Here is a 24,364-nt window from a genome sequence, read left to right on the forward strand (position 1 = left end):
ATTTTTTTGCATAATTTCTACTCTTTAATGATTTAAAATGCCATCTTTGGTCCAGACTAAATTTTCAAATGGGCTTACATATATTTCGGATTGTATCAATGTATATTTCCACAGATTTAAAAAGTGTATATATATATATATATATATGCATACGTGCAAGTAGGCTCTGGCACCTTCAGAGCCCAGGAGAGAACTGGAACCCCTGGATGTGGAAATACAGGTTCGTGCGAGCTTTGTGATGTGGGTCCTCAGGAAAAGCAGTAAGTGGCCTTAACTCCTATACCATCTCCCCAAAGCCCAGTCTGAGAGATGTTGTTAATTGCATTCAATTTGTCACAGACTATCCATCGCTCAAGTCTGCTGAAAAGATAAAGACAAGAGCAGACAATGAAAACCAGATCAAAGTATCTTTCAAGGTCATTATATTGAAACAACATGTCATTGTGTCCTTCATTAACTGGTTTCTTGTTATCATAGTAGCAAGGAACAAGTACTTTATTTGTGATATGACTGTCCCAAGTATTCCCTTCCATTAAAATGTGTGAAAGCATGTCTGTGGGATACACACATACATACATGAACACATAAAGAGTGTGTGTGTGTATGTGTGTGTGTGTACATATGTCATATCTGTGCACACCTGCCTCTCCTGTGTAATTACTGCTTCTCATCAGCATGATTTGGAAAAGTGAATAGGTTTTTCTCATAAAGGATTTCTAACTTACTTGGGTAGCAAAATTCCCAGGTTCAGAAATACCCATTCTTTCCTTAGAGGACTGTGTGTTTCCATGATAGGCACCTCAAATGGCAAACAACCCAACGCTGGTAGATGAGCAGCTCCCTTTCATTAACTGGGATGCTACGTCAATGAGGCGCTCTCTACAATCATCTGAGAGTCATTCTTAATGCTACAAATGCAGTCTGTATCTAATGACAATTCATTAATAAAAACAGTTTAATGGAAGTGAATAGAGATGAATAGACTAGCTCACAGTTTGAAAAGTAAACTAGCTGTCTAACATATACCCATCCATACAAAGAAGAAGGCTGAACAAACCATAGCTACAGCTACATGACATCCTGTGACTGGTGGAACATGACAATTAAATTTTGAATTGGATATAAATTTAAATGTTTACGATAAAAAGAATAATTTATCTACTATAAAATATTAAAGTACATTTGAAACAATGTATATGTAATTCTATATGTTATACCAGAGAGTTTTATGGTAAAGCTTATGAACCCTAGATGCAGAACAAGTATTTCTTATGAAAACGAACCTCAATCCTGGACATATAATCAGAGAACTTCATACCCTACCATAGAGATTTTTGCATGGTCATGTTTATTGGTGATTTATTGTTCAATATAGCAAAGAACTGGAATGAACCCAGTTTTCTATGAAGAGAGGAATAGTAAAGATTATAGATGCATATATAATAGAATACTGCTTAACACTAAATTTACATGAAATGGACAAACTAAAAATGTATAACATTAGGCAAGGAAATACAATCTCAGAAAGGAAAAAACTCCACATTCTTCCCCATATATGGAATTTAGCTAAACTTGAGCAGCCTTACCAGGCCACGGTAGAGGACAATGCAGCCACTCTTGATGAGAACTGATAGACTAAGATCAGAAAGAAGAGGAGAACCTCCCCTATCAGTGGACTTGGGGAGTGACATGCATGCAGAAAGGGGAGGGAGGGTGGGATCGGGAGGGAAGGAGGGAGGGGCTTATGGGGGGGTACAAAATGAATAAAGTGTAATTAATTAAAAAAATAAATAAAATAAAATGAATATCTGTGAATATGGTATAATACATAGAAAAGAGAACCACAAAGGTAAAATATTGGGGGATGAGGGCAGACAGATGGACATGAGTTATAAAGGAAGATATAAAACTAATTGTTTTCTTTTAGCTTTAACTGTGACACAGATATTTCATTTTGGGTGACAATTAAGTTCATAAAATTATATTAAATAGTGAAAGTGCAAAATTCAGTGTGAAGTTCCACAGTTTCCATTCCAAATGCACTACTCTAACTATATAAAAATTCGCTAAGACATAATAACTTTGGGTCTTGTTAATTTTGTGTGGCATTTTTTATTTGTAAGTCATAATAAAAGAAATTATATTTTGTGAATTGAGATCAGCTACAACTACAGACAGATAACAAATTACATGCTATGAAAAGCAGAAAGGAAACCCAATTTTATATTGATTTAACATTATTTTGATCCTGTAGAACTAATGGTTGTTATTAAATTTAGCCTCACTTATTTTTTACATTTTAAATTGTTTAAAACCTACACATGAGAAATTTTAAACTATTTTCTGATTGAAATCAAATACTGTGCTGCATGGGTCATTCTCGGCTTTAATTGCTATATGTGAAAAACCCCGATGAACTAATTAACAGATGAAAACGTTTTTCACCCGTTAATGTATTACTAGACTGTTTTAAATGACTGTGAAGGACTACAAACTGACATTAATTTATGAATCAAAATAAACCAGGTCTTTGCAAAAAATTAAATGTTCATCAAAAGACCATATCAACAGCTTGCAAGCTGCCCCCAAACTGGAAATCATCCAGGATATGTAGAGAACTTGCACAATACAGAAAGAAATACTTTAAGCAAACTAGGAGGCGATTATATCTTATAATAAGCAAGAACATCTCAAGAAGAGAGAGAAATGACACATAATCACATGAAAATGTGCTGAATGTCAATGAGGACATGCAAACTAAAACCACAATAAATAGCACCTCGTTCCAACGAGGCTCCCTCAAGGGAAAGCCATGTGCACTGGAACAGGAATCTAAAATGGTACAGCTACATGGGAAAGATTGTATACGATGTTTTCTCAAAAATGCCTAAAAATAAAGTTACCATATGACCCTTAACATATATGTCTAAATGAACTCCATACAAAGTTTGTAAGAGGTATGTGTGCAGCAGCATAATTCACAATAGCTGTAATGTAAGAAGGATCTTATTTCCAAGGGCCGATGAACGGAATATTTGGCTTTCAGAGAGAAAGAAATTATGCAATCTGCTATAATTTGTATGAACCTCTGAACATTACTCTAAGCAAAATATGTCAGTCATAGGAGGCATGTGTGGTTCTATTTATCAAAGTCACTTAGAATAGATGAAATAATAAAATTAAACACAAAAATGGCTGCTGGGGACAGAGGGGGTATGGGGATGGATATAGAGTTATGGTTTAATGGGTATAGAATTAATAAAATGATTAATTTTATTAATCATTTTAATATGTGTGAATATGGTATATGTAAAATTTTTATGAGATGAAAAGACATAAGTAGTTATGTTTGCATGACATTAAGAGTTCATTTAATACCACTGAATTAAATGCTTGAAGTGGTTAAGTTGTAAATTTTATCAAAATAAGATTATAGTCTGAAAAGAGAAGCACTAAGCCTAACCCACTGTTTGTCCCAAAAAAAGCATTTATATTTTGTATTTTTCATGATTTCTTTTCATTTATGTGTACATATTTGTGTCTGCATGCATTTATGGGCAGATGCCTAGGAATTCCCCCTGGAACTGGAGTTACAGGTGTCTGTCTTTTGTGCCTGCTGGGAACCAAACTCACATCCTCAGCTAGAGCAGCACACTCTTTTAACTACTGAGTCAGTTCTCCAGTCCCTAGACTGTACTCTTAAAAGATTAATAGTTACCCATAAATTCCCTGTATTATTGTTTTGAATATCTAAAACAGTATTATGTGGGAAAGAATTCAATATATATTCTAGTATACTAGAAAACAAATTAGGTCACTAGGTTGAAATTATAGAAGAAAGACTCCAGCCATTAATATCAAAATATTGGGAAATAGAAGGAGGAAGTCCCTGTTTGGTGAAGGAAGAATGAAATAAATTGAACTCCAAGGAACCATCCAAATCCAAATACAAGGCAGTCTAATCTTATTATTTCTTTCCAGACAAATTTGTGAAGAAACAGCCTGATATGATACAATAGTCATTTTAAGCATTCTTGTTTTACATATGACAAGTATTCACCATTAAAAAAACTTTTTACAAAATTAAACAGTAGTTTTTCATTTAATTGCCTAACTTATAATCTTTAATGTCTTAGGACACATATTATATCTCTAAAATGTGAATAGAGTTTTCAGAATTTGTTTGACGGTAAAATGTATTTTTCAGTCCTGAGTTCAGTTACTGTCGGAACAGCCTTGAAAATGTTAAAAGGTACTATAAATCAATCATACCAACACAATAAATTGTGTAGAATAGTTTTCTGGAAAACTTATCTGGAACTGTTTGCTTACTTTCATTCATTTATTTATTTATTTATTTATTTATTTATTTATTTATTCATTTATTCATTTTTGTTGTCGTTGTTGTGTACTTAACATATATTATGCTCTAGAATCTGATACTATTGTCAACTTGACAAAACTAGAATCACTTGGGGAAACAACCATTGGGCAGGTCTGTGGGAAATTACCTTGTTTGTGTTAAGGCGGGAAGACCCCCACTGTGGGTCGTCCCATTCCCTAGGTAGAGGACCTGGTCTGTACAAAAGCAGAGAAGCAGACCTTAGTTAATTAAGCCTTCTCTGCTTTTGTCTGTGGAAAAAAAATTGACTAGCTGCTTTAGGTTCTGGCCATTCTGATTTCCCTGCAGTGAGAAACTATGACTCAAATAAACCCTTTCTTTTTTAATTTTTTTTTTTTTTTTTTTTTTTTTTTTTTTTTTTTTTTTTTTTTTTTGTCAGGGTGTTTGATCATAGGAAAAGGAAAAGGAACTAAGATACAGAAGTTACACTAAAAATCACAGATACTTTGCAGCCCTGTAGCCTGGTAAGATAGCAGACTTGCCCAACAATGGAAGGAGAACATGACAAGTGGAGCCAAGTGAGTGACAATGGAAAACCATACAGGTACAGAGAACCACCTTAATGGGAAAGCCAGCATCTGCTCACAGAGAGGAGAAAAGCTCCATCACAGAAAAGAGGACCACACTTGCCCTTTAAACCCAAAATATACTCTTAGCTCCTTATGCATACCACTTATTCATTTAGCTGTTTTGATTTTTATTTACTGTTATTTGTATTAGTATATGTTAATTACACATAATATGCTCTATTCTGGCATTTCATTCATTTGCACAATGTATTTCAATGGTACTCATCCCACTATTCTCTGCTGTCTCTCCCCTGATGTTTCTCTTCCTCTTTCCAACTTCCCCTTCTATCTTCATATCTGTTTTTCTATGATGACCCAGAGAGCTCTGTAGGGATCATGGCTGAGTGCCTATTTAGAGGAGCGTGGAAGCCTTACTGGTAGCTGCCCTTCCCCCCCGCCTCAGAAATGCTCAGAGAAAGAAAGATCAGTACCATGAAGCCATTTATCCTCAATGATATTGTTGATGGGACAATCTTTTGGATATCCTGTGCAGAAATATCACAGTCTCTGTGAGTCAAGAGTACAACATTTAGGGCAAGAGAGAGATGGCTCAGTGGTTAAGAAGCCACACAGGGCCTCTGAAAGCTTCTGCAGTATAGACTGTCAAAGCAGATGCTGAGCCTGATGGCCAACTGATGGGCAGAGTGAATGGAATTTTATGTAAGAAGTGGGAAATAGTAAGAGCTGGAGGGGACAGGAACTCCACAAGGAGAGCAACAGAACAAGATAATTTGAACACAGGGAACTTCCCAGAAAATCATACTCCAACCAAGGACTATTCGTAGAGATGACCTGGAACCCCTGCACAGGTGTAGCCCATGGCAGTTCAGTGTCCAAGTGGTTTACATAGTAATGGGAAGAGGGACTGCCTCTGACATAATTTGATTGGCCTGCTCATTGATCACTTCCCCCTGAGGGGGGAGCAGCCTTACCAGGCCACAGTAGAGGACAATGCAGCCACTTTTGATGAGAACTGATAGACTAAGATCAGAAAGAAGAGAACTTCCCCTATCAGTGGACTTGGGGAGGGGCATGCATGCAGAAAGGGGAGGGAGGGTGGGATCGGGAGGGGAGGAGGGAGGGGCTTATGGGGGGATACAAAATGAATAAAGTAATTAATAAAAAAAATAAATAAAAAATAAAAGGAAAGTAATTGGCAAAAAAAAAAAAAGAAGCATTTTCTGCTCATTCAGTAGACTGGAGTTCAATTCTCAAGTCCCACATAGATGTGAGCTTAAGGTTTTTGAATCTGACAAGTATAAAATTAAACATGAGTTCTGAACATTCTAACTGTGAAATCATGGGGAAAAAGTAGTTAATTTCTCTAAAGCCCTATGCTCCAAAATGTTTAAGGTGAAGAAGAACCCTGACAAGGTGTTCAGTGTGTTTTAAGGATAAAGGGGAGCATTTATAACTTGTCAGGAGGACAGAGTGCCACCAAGAAGGGCACCGAACAAATGGTGACTATGATTCTTACTGGTCTGAATAGAATAGCCATATTCTCTGTTTTATTTTGAGCTTTGTCTTTGAAAAGACTGGCAAGTATTAATAGACTCCATGAAGGAACACGGAGTGGGATGGGAGAAACTCTTACCGTACTACTGGGGATAATATAGCTTCGACTTGAGAACAACTCAGTCCTGAATCTTTTGTGAATTAGCTACTTGGACAATGTGCCAATATCTCTATATCAGTTGCTGCTCCTATAAAATGGAGGCAGTGAGAGTATATGTTTCATAGGCCAGATTATGTTCCTGTCATTAAATGAGACAATTAATCTAATGATCTCAGCAGGGAGCCAGAGACGGTGGTAGTCTAGTCAGGAACATCAGATTTGAAGAGAGAAACAATCAATGTCTAAATTGTGGAAAGGTAAAGAAATAATTCCTAGGGTATTACTTCCTTTTTGTATCCTCCTGTAGAAATCACACATGAAAATCACTGCAGTCCACAGCACAGACTACTCAGGAAAGCAATCAAATAGTGCTATGCTGTAGTGCCTGGAGACCAGGGAGAGTGAGAAAATGAGGTGGATCAAAGTTGCTCTTTGGGTGTCACACAGTACCACTGGAAGCCTATCTGCCTCTCCTTGGGATAAAAGTCCCTTGAAGCCACATATCCCACAGCCTAATATTTTCTGAGCCTCCACTGTGCCTTTATATTTTAATACCCTGACATCTGGAATCCTAAAAGTCTAATGTTTAACCATAAATATCTGCTGAGATTAAAGAGCTATATACCAAGTTTCAATCTTTGGGGCCTATAATTGCTTGGGAAAAGAGAATGGCATTTCCCCCTCTAGCTAGAAGAGAAAGCACGGATATTGGCAGACAAATCTTCTAACAACCGTTTCCCCTCTCCATTCTCTCCTCTCATTTCCTCCCTCCCTCTCCATTCTCTCATTTTATAATACCGTCTTGCTGTCACTCTCAGAACAAATGGGAAGAACAAGAAGCCTAGAAAGCTTAAAGAAAGACACATTTCAAGATCAAGCAACAAAGGACTGGGAAGGGCTGGCCACCCTCTGCCTGTAAAGCAGGGAACACACGCAGCTCACTAGTTCTCCCATCATTCACTTAGAAAACATTTCATCATTCTGTGGACTGACAGTCAAATGCCAACTTTATTTTCTTTTTTATCAACCTCGTATTTTATCTTAGATTCAAGGCAAGTCACTTTTAAGGTCTCCAGAATGGTTTATAACTTTCTTGGGAAGTCTCACAGAAGTAACAAAATTTGAAAAACGTTTCTTAGTTACTCACAGTAAAGAATGTGGAACCAACCTTTTCCTTGAAAGTAGTTCTGGCCAGAAGTTCTGGTCAGACAATGGTGATTTGCTGAGAATAATGGCAAGGAAAGTGTGGGAAAAACTTATCATGAAATGCGCTTTAAATATAATGATTCAATGTAGAAGAAACAAAATAATAAAAAAAAAAAAACTATGTTCACCCAGTAATGTATTAGGAAGATGGCATTTTGAGGTCTTTCTCATTTCAAAACAAGACGATACATATTAAAGTAAAGGCCTAACAAGTTATTTTATTCAAGGACTTTATCTGTAACACTTTTGTATCTTTTTAATGTTCTTTTCTCTTTCTGATGTGTGTCCAGGTAATTATGTCTATGTCTCTTGTATTTGGCATACAGAATCATTCTTTTTTACCTTTGAGAAAAGATATTACTCTGTAGCCCGACTAGCCTTGAGCTCAGGGTAATTCTGATGCATAAACGTCTCAAATGCTAAGATTTTAGGCTTCAGTTACTACACCTAGACTCAAAGACTAATTCCGGATTATGAATGAAAAATCAAAACTGTAAGGCCAATTGTCTTAACAGATTGTTAACTTACAAAAGTGTATAGTATATAACAGTAACACATAAACTTATCACAACAAATTCCTTGTAGATATTCGCTTTCTTATAACCCCTGGCTGCTTCTCTATGTGCTCTTTCTCACTGTGTGAGAAATTCTCAAAGGCAGAATTTCATACATACATATCTAGTCAAAATCCTTCTACATGCAGAATGAAAGAAGAAATTAAGAAAGTGAGATGGGGATATAGTTCATTGATAGAGTGCTTGCTCTATCCATGTGAAAGGCTTCAGGTCCAATTCCAGCACTATACACATACACACATACAAAAATATCTGAGTCTTCCTATGTGCCTATCACTGCTGAATGTCTTAGCTGTTTCTTATACTAAGCTAGCCTTGGGGACTAGTGTCCTGATTTGATCACGAAGAAGTCTTGGCAGTACAAGAAAGATAAGAGGTTTTTGCCTGAAATGGTTCATTTTTAACTGTCTATTGAAAACTCCTACTTTTAGAAAATAGGATGTAAATCATCGTGTAATGAGGCACAAACTAGAAACCCACAAAGCACATATTAGATTACTATTGGAGAAGGGTCTTGTGTTCCATGTTTTCAGATGCTGATTTCAGTGCCCTGAGATCTAGTTACTGCCCTGTCACAGGCATTGTTATGAATGTTGAACCATTCCTGTATCCATGTGATGTAAGGAATGTTCCTCATTTATCCATGATTGGTTAATAAAGATGTTGAAGCCTATGACTGGGCAGAAGAGAGATAGGCAAAGTTTAGGTACCCTGGGCATGGGGTCTCTGAGGGACCATGAGGGAGGAAAAGATATAGCAGGAGAGATGAAAGAAGGATCTCAGCAACAGGGTAGAACGGGCTAGGAGCACAGCATGAGAGCAAGGAAAATAAACCATGAGGACATATTGGTGGATCAGAAGCTGCCCAGGAATCATCAGATTGGCAAGTGATTGGCTTTAATTGGGTTTTAAAGGGTTGTAGGATTAGAATAGCTCAGAATCTGTCCAGCCATAGTGCCTACAGCTTAACACTAAATCATAGTCTCTTTGTGACAATTATTGGGAAACTAGCTGATAAAAGAAAACTGCTGCTGTAATAATTTCCTGTATTAATTAATATATACAAAATAATTCCTTCTACGGATCCACAGATACAAATTATTTTGTCAAACAGAAAGGCTTGCGATTAGAAAATTTTTTCTTCTTTTTCATTTTGACTATTATTTACATCACTGACACCAAAGGTTTCTGACTAGCACAAACCACTGAATATTCCAGTACTTCTGGAAGACCCTGTCATGTCATCATTCGCAGCTTCTAGGATAAACTGCTCCCCCTCATGTGCACCAACGCATCACAGCTTGCAGCATTCTCATGGAACTGATAAAAGTCCCACAACTGACCTTCTTAGAACCTCCAACTCTGTCAGACAATAGAATGATATGTACCAGAAGCAGGAAGCAGAGTGGGTGGAAATGAAGAAATGTAGTTTAAAAGACCCAGATTTGCAGTCATCCACAGTGAATAATCCTAAGCCCTAATGAATGAGAATTCTATAAAAGGAGACCAACAGAGCCAAAAAAAAACCTGAGCCCCTGGGGGCCCGTAAGAGAATGATACCCTAACCAAGGACCATGCATGGAGATAACTTAGAATATGGGCACAGATATAGCCCATATTCTCTGAGTGGGGTCCCTAGTAAGGAAAGCAGAGGCTTTCTATGCTATGAACTCAGTGGCAGGTTCTCTGATCACCTCCCCCTGGGGGGTGTAGCCCTGTCAGGCCTCCAACGAAGACAATGCAACAGTCCTGATGAGACCTGATAGGCTCTGGTCAAATAGAAGGGAAGGAGGACCTCCTCTATCAGTGGACTAGGGGAGGGACATAGAGGGAAAAGAGGGAGGGAGGGTGAGATTGGTAGGACATGAGGAAAGGGGACCACAGCCAGGATACAAATTGAATAAATTGTAATGAATTAAAATAATAATAAATTAAGTCAAAGTATCACTATTTGCAGATGATATGATAGTATACCTGAGTGACCCCAAAAATTCTACCAGGGAACTCCCACAGCTGATTAATACCTTCAGCAAAGTGGCTGGATACAAAATTAACTCAAAAAAAAAAATAAAAATAAAAATCAGTAGCCCTCCTGTATACAAAAGACAAAAGGGCTAAGAAAGAAATTAGGGAAAGAACACCCTTCACAATAGCCACAAAGGACATAAAGTACCTTGGTGTGAACCTAACCAAGCAAATCAAAGACTTGTATGAAAAAAATTTCCAGTCTCTGAAGAAAGAATTAGAAGAAGATATCAGAAGATGGAAAGATCCCGCATGCTCATGGCTTAGCAGGATTAATATAGTAAAAATGGTCATCTTACCAAAAAGCAATCTACAGATTCAATGCAATTCCCATCAAATTACCAACACAATTCTTTACAGACCTTGAAAGAAAAATTCTCACCTTCATATGGAACAACAAGAAACCCAGAATTGCTAAAACAATTCTCTAAATTAAAAGATCTTCAGGAGGTATCTCCATCCCTGATCTCAAGCTGTACTATAGAGCAACAATACTAAAAACTGCATGGTACTGGCATAGAAACAGACTGGTGGATTAATGGAATCAGATTGAAGACCCTGACATAAATCCACACACTTATGGACACCTGATTTTTTACAAAGATGCCAAAACCATTCAATGGAAAAAGACAGCATCTTCAAAAAATGGTGCTGGTCCAACTGGTTGTCTACATGTAGAAAAATGCAAATAGATCTATACTTATCACCCTGCACAAAACTAAAGTCCAAGTGGATCAAAGACCTCAATATAAAACCAGACACACTAAACCACTTAGAAGAAAAAGTGGGGAAGAGCCTTGAACTTCTTGGCACAGGAGACAACTTCTTAAAGAGAACACCAACAGCACAGGCTCTAAGAGCAACAATCAATAAATGGGACTTCATGAAACTGAAAAGTTTCTATAAAGCAAAGGATACTGTCATCAGAACAAAACGACTGCCTACAGATTGGGAAAGGATCTTCACCAACCCTATATCTGACAGAGGACTAATATACAGTATATATAAAGAACTCAAGAAGTTAAAGAGCAACAAATCAAGTAATCCAATTAAAAAATGGAGTACAGAGCTAAACAGAGAATTCTCAATAGAAGAATATCGAATGGTAGAGAAACACTTAAATAAATGTTCAACGTCCTTAGTCATCAGGGAAATGCAAATCAAAATGACCCTAAGATTTCACCTTACACCCATCAAAATGGCTAAGATCAAAAACTCAAGAGACAACATATGCTGGACAGGTTGTGGAGAAAGAGGAACCCTCTTCCTCTGCTGGTGGGAATGTAAACTTGTACAACCACTCTGGAAAGCAATCTGGCGCTTCCTCAGAAAACTAGGAACAGCGCTTCCTCAAGATCCAGCTATACCATTCCTAGGCATATATCCAAAAGAGGCTTAAGTACACAATAAGGACATTTGCTTAACCATGTTTATAGCAGCCTTATTTGTAATAGCCAGAAGATGGAAACAGCCCAGATGCCCCTCAGTGGAGGAATGGATACAGAAACTGTGGTACATCTACACAATGGAATATTTTTCAGCAAACAAGGAAATCATGAAATTTGCAGGCAAATGGTGGGATCTGGAAAAGATCATCCTGAGTGAGCTATCCCAGAAGCAGAAAGTTGCACATGGTATATACTCACTCATATAGACATATAATATAGGATAAACCTACTAAAATCTGTACACCTAAAGAAACTAATTAAGAGGGAGGACTCTTGCTAAAATGCTCAATCCCTATCCAGAAAGGTAAAGAGGATGGACATCAGAAGAAGGCAAAAAGAGGGAACAAGTCAGGATCCTGAAACAGAGGACCTCTGAAAGGTTCTGCCCTGCAGACTATCAATGCAGATACTGAGACTTACGGGCAACCTTAGGGCAGAGTGCATGGAATCTTAGGAAAGAAGTGGGAAGCAGTAAGATCTGAAGAGGACAGGAACTCCACAAGGAGAGCAACAGAACCAAAAAATCTGAGCACAGGGGTCTTTCCTGAGACTGATACTCCAACCAAGGACCATGCATGGAGATAACTTAAGACCCCTGCACAGATGTAGCCCATGGCAGTTCAGTATCCAAGTGGGTTCCATTGTATTAAGAACAGGGACTATCTCTGACATGAACTGATTGGCCTGCTCTTTAATTACCTCTCCCTGAGGGGGAAGCAGCATTACCAGGCCACAGAAGAAGACAATGCAGCCACTCCTGATGAGACCTAATTGACTAGGATCAGAAGGAAGGAAAAGAAGATCTCCCCTATCAGTGGACTTGGGGAGGGGCATGCATGCAGAAGGAGGAGGAAGGGAGGGATTGGGATGGGAGGAGGGAGAGAACCCCAGGGGGGATACAAAGTGAATAAAGTGTAATTAATAAACAAATTTTTTAAAAAAAGAAAGGTAAACCCCAGGTCCTAACACCAGATTCCTTAATGTCTAATAACACCTCTTAAAGAGAACATCAATTCACTATTCTTCTTTAGTGAGGCAATCATAAGAAAAGACTGAGAACACTGGAATACTACTAGGACATGAGAAAGATGTTTATCTCTTTAACTAGGCATTTGATGAATGCAGGCAAAGCACTGTACAGCAGTGGGAAAAAGTCCAAAACTGTTAGCTCCCCAAATTTATAGAAAGAGAAACATTAATGTAAACCAAATGACCAGGCACAGAAAGATCCACTGCACCTCATGAAACATGCTCTAACTAAAACCAGAGCACTGTGCACATGCCTGAGATGACAGTCAGCCCTTCCTCTTACAGAATGGATTATAGGCTGAGACCGATTAGGTGAAGAAGTTTCCAGTAAAAAATAAAAAAATAAATAAATAAATAAATAAATAAATAAATAAATAAATAAATAACAAAAAAAATTTAAAAACGAATGCTGAAAGATAGTCAGGATCTTTGCTAAGATTTCAGGTGCTTTTACGATAAAAAAGGAGTAGCTGTTTGAGAGGGTAGACGTGTTAAATTTTTAAACTAAAGTGGTCCTTTAACCACATATGTCAAAACATCATGCCGTATGCCTTAATGCACATAATACAAATAAATAAAACTGATCAAAATTTTAACCTCTTACCCTGGCCTTCAAATGTTTGGCTCCTGTCTCTGCACACTCCTTTATTTGACTGCATGTCGCTCACACAGGTGTCTGCTCTGCCCATCCCTCATATGTGTGAGGACATTCTTTTGCAGAGCCCCTGTGTTGGCAGGTGACCTTCCTTATAAGTTTCCCTCCTTTGCTCATTGGAGTCTTATTTGCAATGTTACTTTAGATAACTTTGCAAGTAAATATGATCACACACACACACACACACACACACACACACACACACACACCAAAAAGAGGTAAAGAAAAAGAATAAACTCATTTCTATTTGAAACTTCCGCTGTAAATCAAAATACTATTTTATTTTCTTTGCTTCTCTTTTTCTTACTATTTGTGTGTACATCTCTGTTGCAATATAACTTTGATAAAAGCATGTTTATTATCTTTTTCAGTATACACTATAATATCAATCCTTTAATAAGATGCTATTAGACAGTGTGTTGACAAAACTTATTTACTGAAGAAAGGCAAATACCAGATACTGTACTTCTCATGCAAAGGGTAATCACATAATGCTAACTTCTATTTTATTTCCCTCCTACTATATTTACCCAAGGAGTTCTAAAATTGCCACCAGTTCTCAGTCAGTCCTCTTATAATCACACTGGAAATATATATATATATATATATATATATATATATATATATATATATATATATCCCAGTCAATGAGATAATGTCATCAATTGTTAGCTAGAGAGAGACATGGAACTAATAAAAACCCAGATGGAAAGGACTGGCGCTGCTATCCTACCTAAGTGGGATATTAATTTCAAGATTTTGTTTTATTGAATGATTTTGGATTTTTGGATCATTAGATAGCTCCATAACCACAGAAATCCTTCCTAAAATAAAATAGAAATAGTTCCCAGGGGATCACCTGCTTGGGATTAGCCTTGCTCTTATTGCCATGTAATTTTCAAAGTTGGCAGCAAAATGAAAACTTATAGATAAGTATAAAACAAAATTAACAGCTCAGTTTTCCCCTGGCTGCGCACCCTGTGCTGCACAGATAGCGAAGCGCACGGGCGCCGTGTTTTTCCTTGGTGATCCAAAGTTTCCTTCCTGATGCCAAAGTGCTTGACAACGTGCAGAGAACTAACTGTGGATATATGACTGAGCGAGGAGGTTTCAGGTGTGTGAGATTATATGTGCTAACAAGATCTGTTATTCTGTAAATTAAAAATAAACCTCAGAGGCAACGGACTCAAAACGGCTTGAAGAGATTTGCTAATAAAATTGAGAAAAGATGCGAGGGTATGTGAAACCCTAATAGTGACATTAGCAACAATCTGAGATGTGGTTGTAGCGGTCTCTGCCTTCACCTTATCTGTGTCACCTTTACAGGCTTCCAGAGGGGCATATGGAAAGAAGCCACTCATCTTCTCATGAATCAATCTGTGCTTTTCTCATCAACTGGTTTGGCGTCAGGAATTAGAAAGCAGTATGAAAACAGAGATTTTTAAAATACAGCAGTCTTGCATTAGAAGCTATGTGAAAGTCAATGAATGTTACAATCCTATTAGTGCCCTCAAGAGGCATTATTTGCCATGTGTTATCTTTGCAAACAGACACAGACTGCATTTTTTTATTGCAACAAACAGCAGTTTCCACGGTGAGAGTCTTCACACCTATGACAACAGCTTTAGAACATGAGGAGTCAGTCTGTCAGTCTTATACCCCTCTTTGTGTACTCTCAGCCAGTCACACAAACTAGCTTTCATACACTGAAAGCAAATGCTGTGTAATGTTTGCTGTATACCATTGAAATGAGTTTCACACAGGGCAAATAGCTGAGGAAAAGCAAACAAGAACAGCACAGCAACCAGTAGCAAGAACATATTTACACCTGAATAATGTATAACACCACATGGTAAGCAACCTCCTAAAAGCTCATCAAAAGAATGTTCTTATAATTTAAACATGAAGAATTTGATTGGCATCATAGTGACTACTGATAAGAGTGCTTATTATGACACGGCGTATGTCGTTGGCAATCATCTTCTCCAACAGAAGACACTGACAAGACCTAGGATGTCCATCTATGAAATACTTCCTGACCACATGAAGAGCTCATACAATCTGTGTATAGGGAAGCCAAGAAGCTGGAGAGGTACTCTGCCCTGAATCATCCCTCACTCCCAAGTGTGAGCTGGAATATAATGTTTACATTAGCTCCTCGGGCACTGTTTATAGCCTCCCCAAACTCGTTTGGGTTTATAGTCTCCAAGAGTCTCATTAGAGTTGGGCTCCAAATTCCAGAGTGGGGACAGTTTGACAGCCCATCTGTACCATCATTATTTCTACCTAATCTCTCTTCCACATTTTTTGGGGGGACAGTCTGCTGCTATGTGAGCTGCTTGAGTCTCAGCTTTGCAGAGAGTGTATTTCTAAGCCAACCCAAACTGAAACACTATGTTCAAGCCTTTTCTTTTTCTGTTAGAATGAATTTCAATTTGTATCCATCACTGTAGACTACCACCCGTCTTATTAATTAAAAAGAAATATAAGCCTGGCCAAAACCCCTTCAATTACCTATCAGAGTGTTTTAAAAGATGAGGATATTTTTCCATGAAATAAATGCCTATAGTAGTGGTGTGAAGTTTGGAGGGGTTTTTTTTTATTTTTTTTTTTTGAGCAATAGAAAATATTACTGTAGGAAACAGAGTAAATATAGAGATAGATGGAATTAGAGCTACACACCTGCCTTCATCATTTTTGCAGTTGCTGCGGTAAGACACCTTGACAAAAGGAAACTAAGGGGCAGAGGATGACTCCAGATCACAGTGCAAGGTACAGTCCATCCTGGCATGGAACTTGAGGAAGGAGGGAGCTGAAGCAGCTGTTCACATTGTATCCACAGCCGAGAAGCAGAGCAAGGCAAATACACTCCACTCTTCCCCTGCACAACCAGCGTTTTTCACATTATGATGTCCTAGAACTTCTGTCCATGGAAGGGTCCCACACACAGGTTAGAAGCATCTCCCCTCATCAACTAATGTAATGACGATAACCCCTCACAGGCATTCCCAAAGGCCTGACTTCTGATGATTCCCTAGCAAGGTGACAACTGACAGTGAGAATCACAATATCCTTTGTAATGTTTATTTTTACTAATCACATATCAATCCTCACCTTTCTCTTCTGTACATACATACATACACAGACACACACACACACACACACACACACACACACACACACTACAGGTTTCATTCTGCTGTGAAAAAAAAATTTACTGGTTATATTCAACAATGTATACAAAGTATTTCCTCTGCATTTTTATGCACTCAGCATTTATGAGACATTAAAACCTATACTGTACACCTCATATGTTGTCATTCAATCACAACACTAAGATTTAAACATATGGAAAAATATGAGCATAACACATATTTTCAAATATGAAATTTTATGATTATTTAAACAAACATGTATAATAATAATTCCAAATGTCAAACAATATTCTGCAGCAATAGCTCAGATGAAAAAAAAATGTTATAAACAAATAAAAATATACCCAAGTTTTCATGATGATGTGTGTCTACACCAAACACAGGAGGCTGAGGCAGAAGGAATGGAAGCTTAAGGCAAGCATGAACTACACAACACGAATGACGCCATCTTGGTTTATACAGCAAGTTCTAGAGTAGCCTGGGTACTAAACAAAATCCCATCTCTATAGAAAATATGAACACCACAATCAAAAACTTTGAACTGTATAGAAAGCTTCCATATTATACATATACAACATTAAATCAATATCATGATGCTCTTGAATAGTTTAGGACAAACTCATTAATATTATTTCTATGTATCCACAACACGTCCACTGATAGAGCCATTCAAGTAATATTTGTTGAACATCCTCCTAAATATAAATCAGTGAGCAGTCCAGAATCCAAGCCCTCACTGAGTTTGTATTATAAAGAGTCACATGGCAAATAAACAGCTAAGTAATTACATTTATAACATAATGCTTGGTGGTGAACCTCTAAAAACAAGTAAGTAGGTGCACTGGCTTTAGAAAAGAATAAACACATACTTTTGTTTTGTTTGGGTTGTTTGTTTGTTTTTGAAACAAGGTCTTATCTTCAGCCAGCCTTGAACACACCATGAGGATGATCTTATATGTGGATGAAGGTTTGGATTCACCATCATACACAGTTTATGTGGTCCACACTTGACCACTTGACCTGGGCATTGAACTCAGGGACTCTTGCCTGAGAAGCAAGCACCCTACCAATACCAACCGTAGCTCATATGATTGTTAGATGAGAGACCAGGAACGGCTTCCCCAAGGACATTTAGGAATAGTAAGTGTATCCCTAACAGAGGTCTTAATGATATAAAATATATCAGAGTCTGCACAAGGGACCTTTGCTAAAGGGAAAATTAGACTATGATACTTAAGATAAATGGGAGTCAGAGGAGCTGGGAGAGAGCAACCACAATCCAAGAATGCAAGCCTGGTAAGCTTATGATGTAGACGTACATCCAAGTAGATGAAAAGCCGTGGGAAGGCTTAATGATTGTCCTGGCTTCGAGGTAAGTAGAGTGGAGAATGCAGAAATGGGAGAAAATGTCAACAGGGAGGGTATTCTCCCACTGGGTGAGAGATGATGATATTTACATTACAGAGGCTGCAGGTAGGGGAGATGAATGTGGGAGTTTGGGTGAGGAAAATTAACAAGGAATATGGTCAGTGATTTTACAGATGGAGGCAAAAGGTGGGTAACAGGGAGCACACTGGGGCAGGGATTAGAATTTAATAGTGGGCATGTGAATCTGAAATGCCTGTACTTCTTAATAAAATCAGTTGGCTATTTTTAAATTTCAAAGTCAGGTCTGAGTTAGGGATAAAAATCATAATTCATAGGTAGCATTGGATAGTGATTTGATAGCGATCCTCTTGGAATAAGGAAAATGGTCTGAGCACATGGCCCTGGGAGAGTCATGCCTTCAGAACCTAACATGGTAAGGAAGAAGGAAGGGGGAAAATAGGGGTGGGGAGGAGAAGGCGAGGCAGGGTGAGAGTGATAGGATTGAATTTTATAAATGTAAGGAATTATAAAAGAACAAATTTAACTGACAGAACAAAAAGACAGGAGACCAGAAAGAATCTGAAAAGAATGAAGCAGAACCAAAGTGGAAAAAAAAAATCTTCAGGTTTTCCTTCAACATGCACAAATCCAGTTCAAACAGGGAATTTGGTGTCCCTGGAAGAGAAATCTCTCCAAGACCCACCTACAAAAATCAGTATTCAAAGGTACTATGGTTGTATCAGCAAGAAAAAAAAAAAGGCAGAGGTTCTGGGGACAGCAGAATTTAAGAGAAACTTGGAGACCAGAGAGATGAATTTTACAGTGCCTCCTATACTCCAGAAGGCACTTCAAGTCATATCAGAAACGAAAGATGGATTTGTAGTTGAATGGGTTATTTCAAGGTGACATGAATGGTGCATAAAGTTAAGGTGGATGTCAGGATTATTCTCAGAGCTAGTGAGAAAGTGTACATTTACCATAAGACATAGGAATCCATTGAGGTCACAGTAGTGATGGCACATTATCTCGCAAAGACTCAGTATCTGATCATACATATGTTTTGGTAGCACATCAGCACAGACTCCAGCCCTTTGGTTCCTGCCCAAAGTATTTTGTTCTCATGGGACAACAGAGCCACCCATTCTTTCGCATGCTTGCTGCCTTTCCCACAGGCATTGTGAACAAACAAAACTGACCTGTGTTGAAGAAAGATCCAGTCCATTCTGCCTCTGTCGTTGGAAACACAGAAACTGGTGGGGGCAAACCCAGGGTTCTCCCATCCAGATCTGTGAAGAGGTATTTTCTTGGACTTTCACAGTCAGATTCAAGGCAGGTGGCTCTCTCTAAGTCTTCCCTGTGGAAAAAGAATAAAAAAGGAACACTCCCGTCTCACGGTACACAGAAACAAAAAGCATGTTGGCAGTGCTGATATTGTGTCAAGCACTCTTGTCAATCTGATCCTTCAGCCATATAAAGCTAACATCCTTCACCTCATATGGAAGACTGGTAGAGTAGCTCTACTGGTAGAGTAGACACCAGCCATCAGCTGCTTTGATTTTTGTACTCCACACACTCCCAAAATATAAGAGATAAATATTTGGTCGTTACCAATCATCTAGTTTATGGTGTTTTGTTAAGTGTCACAAGCAGACCCAGAGGTATAGGTTTCAGCCCACTGGTAGATACAAGAAGAAGGAAGTTTTAATGAGAAAAGTACAAATAAGGACACGGCAGAAATTGTGTGCCTAACTGTACTGAGCTACACACAATGGCTCAGAGATGGGCATTAAAAAGGAAACAGTGTTAGGTCAAACATAGAAACTTTCCATATAGGATGGTTTATTTAGACTATTACTTTTCTCCCTATAGCAGTTTTATGTTTTGTAGTGTAAGAGATCCATAATGCATTTTTCATTTCTTCATGCCTTTTCAAGGCAAAGATACTATACATATACATACATATTAGATCCTTGAATAAAGCTTTGAGATCATGCGTGCAAGGGCAGCAGTTAGGCATGACCTATGCATCATTGCTTAGCTTAGGAGTTCCTAGCAATAGGCACATCGGTCTCCTGTCTCCTCATCTTCTTCAAAGGTTCCCTGAGCCTCCCCCATCTGAAACTGGACTTTGTGTTCCATGATAGAGGAAACAACTATTTTGAAAATGTCTCTAAGAAAACAATACAATAGAAACAACAAAAACGCTGTCATCAAATGACTTCTTACCCCCCCCCCAAAAAAAAGACTCAAGAGGAGAGAAACTAGTAACTAGTATCTATTTGTTTGTAATCAAATTCTTAAAATCATATATGAAAGGACGGGAACTCCACAAGCAGAGCAACAGAACAAGATAATTTGAACACAGGGAACTTCCCAGAGACTCATACTCCAACCAAGGACTATTCGTGGAGATAACCTAGAACTCCTGCATAGATGTAGCCCATGGCAGTTCAGTGTCCAAGTGGGTTACATAGTAATGGGAAGAGGGACTGCCTCTGACATAATCTGATTGGCCTGCTCTTTGATCACCTCCCCCTGAGGGGGGAGCAGCCTTACCAGGCCATGGTAGAGGACAATGCAGCCAATTTTAATGAGAACTGATAGACTGAGATCAGAAAGGAGAGGAGAACCTCCCCTATCAGTGGACTTGGGGAGTGGCATGCATGCAGAAAGGGGAGGGAGGGTGGGATCGGGAGGGGAGGAGGGAGGGGCTTATGGGGGGATACAAAATGAATAAAGTGTAATTAATAAAAAATTTAAAAAAAGATATATAAAAAAAGAATATAAGAGGAGTAAAATGTTGGGACCAATAAATCAAGGCATTTATTTAAATATGTGTGATGATGTTGTAGTTTTTAATGATTGAGAATGTAAAGAGTTGAAAATTGCTTCATAAGTACACATCAATACTGAAAGTGGTACCTGGGCTGCAATGGAGGAAAATAGAACTTGTTTTTGTCCTTTATCTTTAGCATCCTGCTCCTCTCTGCTGTTATGGGGTAGATGATTCCAGTGCTATACTCATTAGGCAGGATACAGATATCCAGGTCATCACTATAGCAACTCTTCACAAAGCTAGAAAAGGTGACATCTGAAATTTTAAACAATATATCACAAAATTGTTTCATGTGAGCCACCAACCACAAGCATTATACAACTAAATATTCTGTTCCTAAAGTATTTTCTAGGAGATAATATGAGCTACCAAGGATAACCCCGGGAATTTTACATGAAGCTTAGTCACAAAGTGTCTCTACCATACATGGACATTGCGGTGTTTAAAAAAAAAAAAAAAAAAAAAGATGGCAATTCCAAGCTAGAAAGCTGGCTTAATGGTTAAAGCACTGACTTTTCTCCCAGAGGACACAAATTTGATTCCTAGCAATTAGATGGAGGCTCACAACCCTCTCTAACACCAGTTCTGGAGATTTAACGCCCTCTTCAAGCCTCTGCAGGTACTTCATGTATATGGTGCACAGACATATATAGAGGCAAACACTCATACACGTAAAATAAACCAATCTTTAAAGACAAAGATTCCAATAAATTATAGTCTTCAGAAAACGTTTAATTAAAACCTTAATCAAAATCTGTCCATTTTATTTAACACTCAAACCAACTGCGAGATAGACTCTATAAACGGGGAATAAGTAAAAAAATTGCCAAAACTGTCTGGTAAAAGATAAACTGCCCAAGTTATGGTTAAATGCTGACTTTAAACCTAGCAATCTTTATAGGACTCAACTACAAAGCAACCTCAGCTGCGTTACAGTTTCTACATCTTATTTACTTTAGTGGATAACAGGAAAAACAATTGCTATACAAGAGCAATTACTGAGTTAAGTAGTTACAACGAAGTCTTTCTAGCAAGCAGAAAACAGTAACTTCTGCCCGGAATCACTCACTATCATTGAAACACAGTTGTGGTGCACCACCAGCAGAATGCAAGTGAGACAAGCAAGCACTAGGCCACACTGGACCTTCTTACCGTACAATTTCAGAATGTTACTGAAAATTGTACGTTTGGATGTGTAACCACAATATTTAGGACAAACCCCAGAATCCTACCTTGAAGCTTCATAATTCCGGAAACTGAATGACCATTCCTCGTTTTGTGCCATGGCTCCTGAGGCCATCGATTTGGTTCTGAGGTGAAAACAGGCCACAGAATACCAATTCGGCCTCCTCTGGGGTTGGAAGGTGCTCTATCTGTTGATGTGCAGTTGGCCGACTGAGGTGCCTTTCTGTCTTGAATGCAGTCAAAAGAGGAGCTAGTGGCCACAATGACTGAATTCCTAAGCATAATCTGTACAGTGCTCATGGAGCTCAGTGAAGCAGAAGACACATATGCGATGGCCAAAAGGCCAATGGTATTGTCTACCAGAGTGATATTCTGCATGTCCACGCTATTCTCTGTCTGTACCATGGCACCATAGTCAAAGTTCTTAAAAGCCAGAAATCCAGAGATACCAGTACAGTTGTTGGGCTCATGTGTCTTGTAGAGGTGAAGGCCATGAAGGCTTGAGTGGACCACGTTGTCAGACCAAAGCACTTCACAGGAGCACCCATGGCCACCTACATGAAAGCCAAGTCTCTCTGATCCTGCCACCACATTGCCACGGAGAATTATATCCTTTGCATAGTTTACTTTGATTCCTGCCACCCAAGCAGATAAGCTTGCCGACTGCATTGTCAGAATGACAAGATTATTAGTGAGAGAATAGTTCTGTCCCTCCACATCAATGCCATGGCCACTTGTGCCAAACACTACGTTGTCCTCTAAAATCATGCCATGACTAGAAGACGCATGGATGCCCACACCACAGCTTTGATGTACAGTAGAAGATATTACCCGGGATCCAGCTGACACACTAGTGAATTCAATGGATGAATACCATGGCGACCCCAAATTCCGAATTTCTACATTTAGAAGTTGAAGTACACCTACAAAGAAAATGAATATATTTATTTAGTCAGCTTCTTTCTTATTCCCCACAATATACCAAAGGCCTCTGTTTCAGGGCATCAGAATCTGCAGATATTTAAATGAAATGTAATCATTATCCTTAGCACCAGAACTGCACAACTTACACTGTAAATTCTTGCCAACAAAAAAAAATGAATCACTGGAAATATCACATTCTAGTCTACAAACAGCACTGTGCTGTCTGGATTCTGATGTAAACAGTGAGAAGAGAAATAAGGCAGGGAATGACCTTGGGGAGATACACAGCTGGCTTACAGATCCTTTGCATTTGTTAGGAGACTGCATCAGAGCCTGGACAAGAACAAAGAATATGTCGCCCACTTGCCGCAAAGTCATGTCTAACTCTGTTTGTCTCATGGATTCCATTCAAATGGATTGTAACTCCTTATGGAGACAATGAAGAAAGGAACAGAATGCGCAACTTGAAAAATGAAGATTATGTTATGGCCCAATTAATGTCCATAAATATGAGTTTCTTGATAAAGACAAGGTAAAAAGATACATAATACACATTTAATATTGTTTACAAAACTGGACTGAAGGCACAGGGCTGTAACCAGGTAACACTAGGAGCTAAGGCAGAAGGATGGAAAGGTCAAGGCCTGCCTGTGCTATGCAGTGAGTTCAAGACTAACCTGGGATTCTCAGTGAGGCTCTGTAGCTAAATAAAATCTGAAAATGAAGATGAGATAGAGCTAAGTAGTAAATCATTGGCCTACCACTTGTGTCACCCTAGAATCAAACCTTTTCTATATTTTACTCTTAGCCTCACCGTATTTCCAACTTTCTTTTTTATAGTAGTGAGATTTCTTCCAGTGTCATTCATGAAAATTAATAATTATGTAACCTCACTGAACACTTTAAGGTATCTGAATGTTGTCCTTTTATTTTTGTGAATTGTTTGCTTTACTGATGATTGAACCTTCATCCCTAAACTTACTACTAGGCCAGTATTCTACAACTAGCTTTACCTATAGCCTAAATTTCTTGGGGGGGGGGGGTCGGAGTCTCATTAAATTGCCCAGTCAGGCCTATAACTCCCTGCCTCAGATTTCTGAGTCATTCAGATCATAGGCTTTAGCAAGCATGCCCAGCTTATCTCTCCCAGGTGCTAGGATTATAGTGGGCTGGCACATGCCTAGCTGTGCTTTCTTTAAAATATATGTGTGTGTGTGTGTGTGTGTGTGTGTGTGTGTGTGTGTGTGTGTTTATTTACAACGATACAGAATTCAGCCTATACATTGGTTTTAAACTTGAGTATTAATAATCACTGTATGCATTTCTGGTAAACATATATGCTATCTGAATATAGGTTATGAATTAATAATGA

At 38.4% G+C, this 24,364-nt stretch overlaps 1 protein-coding gene across 1 annotated transcript in view; it reads right to left on the reverse strand.

The window, feature by feature from the left end:
* The window catches only part of Pkhd1 (PKHD1 ciliary IPT domain containing fibrocystin/polyductin), a gene marked incomplete at its 5' end in the record, with an annotated part of 436,563 nt that overhangs the window by 97,227 nt on the left and 314,972 nt on the right, over positions 1-24,364 (reverse strand). The window contains 3 exons of the mRNA XM_055605696.1: positions 19,244-19,401; positions 20,970-21,138; positions 22,116-22,991. Coding sequence (XP_055461671.1) covers positions 19,244-19,401; positions 20,970-21,138; positions 22,116-22,991 — 1,203 coding nt within the window. The remainder of the gene's footprint in view (positions 1-19,243; positions 19,402-20,969; positions 21,139-22,115; positions 22,992-24,364) is intronic.

Source organism: Psammomys obesus, unplaced genomic scaffold (genome assembly GCF_907164565.1).
Source record: "Psammomys obesus unplaced genomic scaffold, mPsaObe1.curated_primary_1811, whole genome shotgun sequence".
NCBI lineage: Eukaryota > Metazoa > Chordata > Mammalia > Rodentia > Muridae > Psammomys > Psammomys obesus.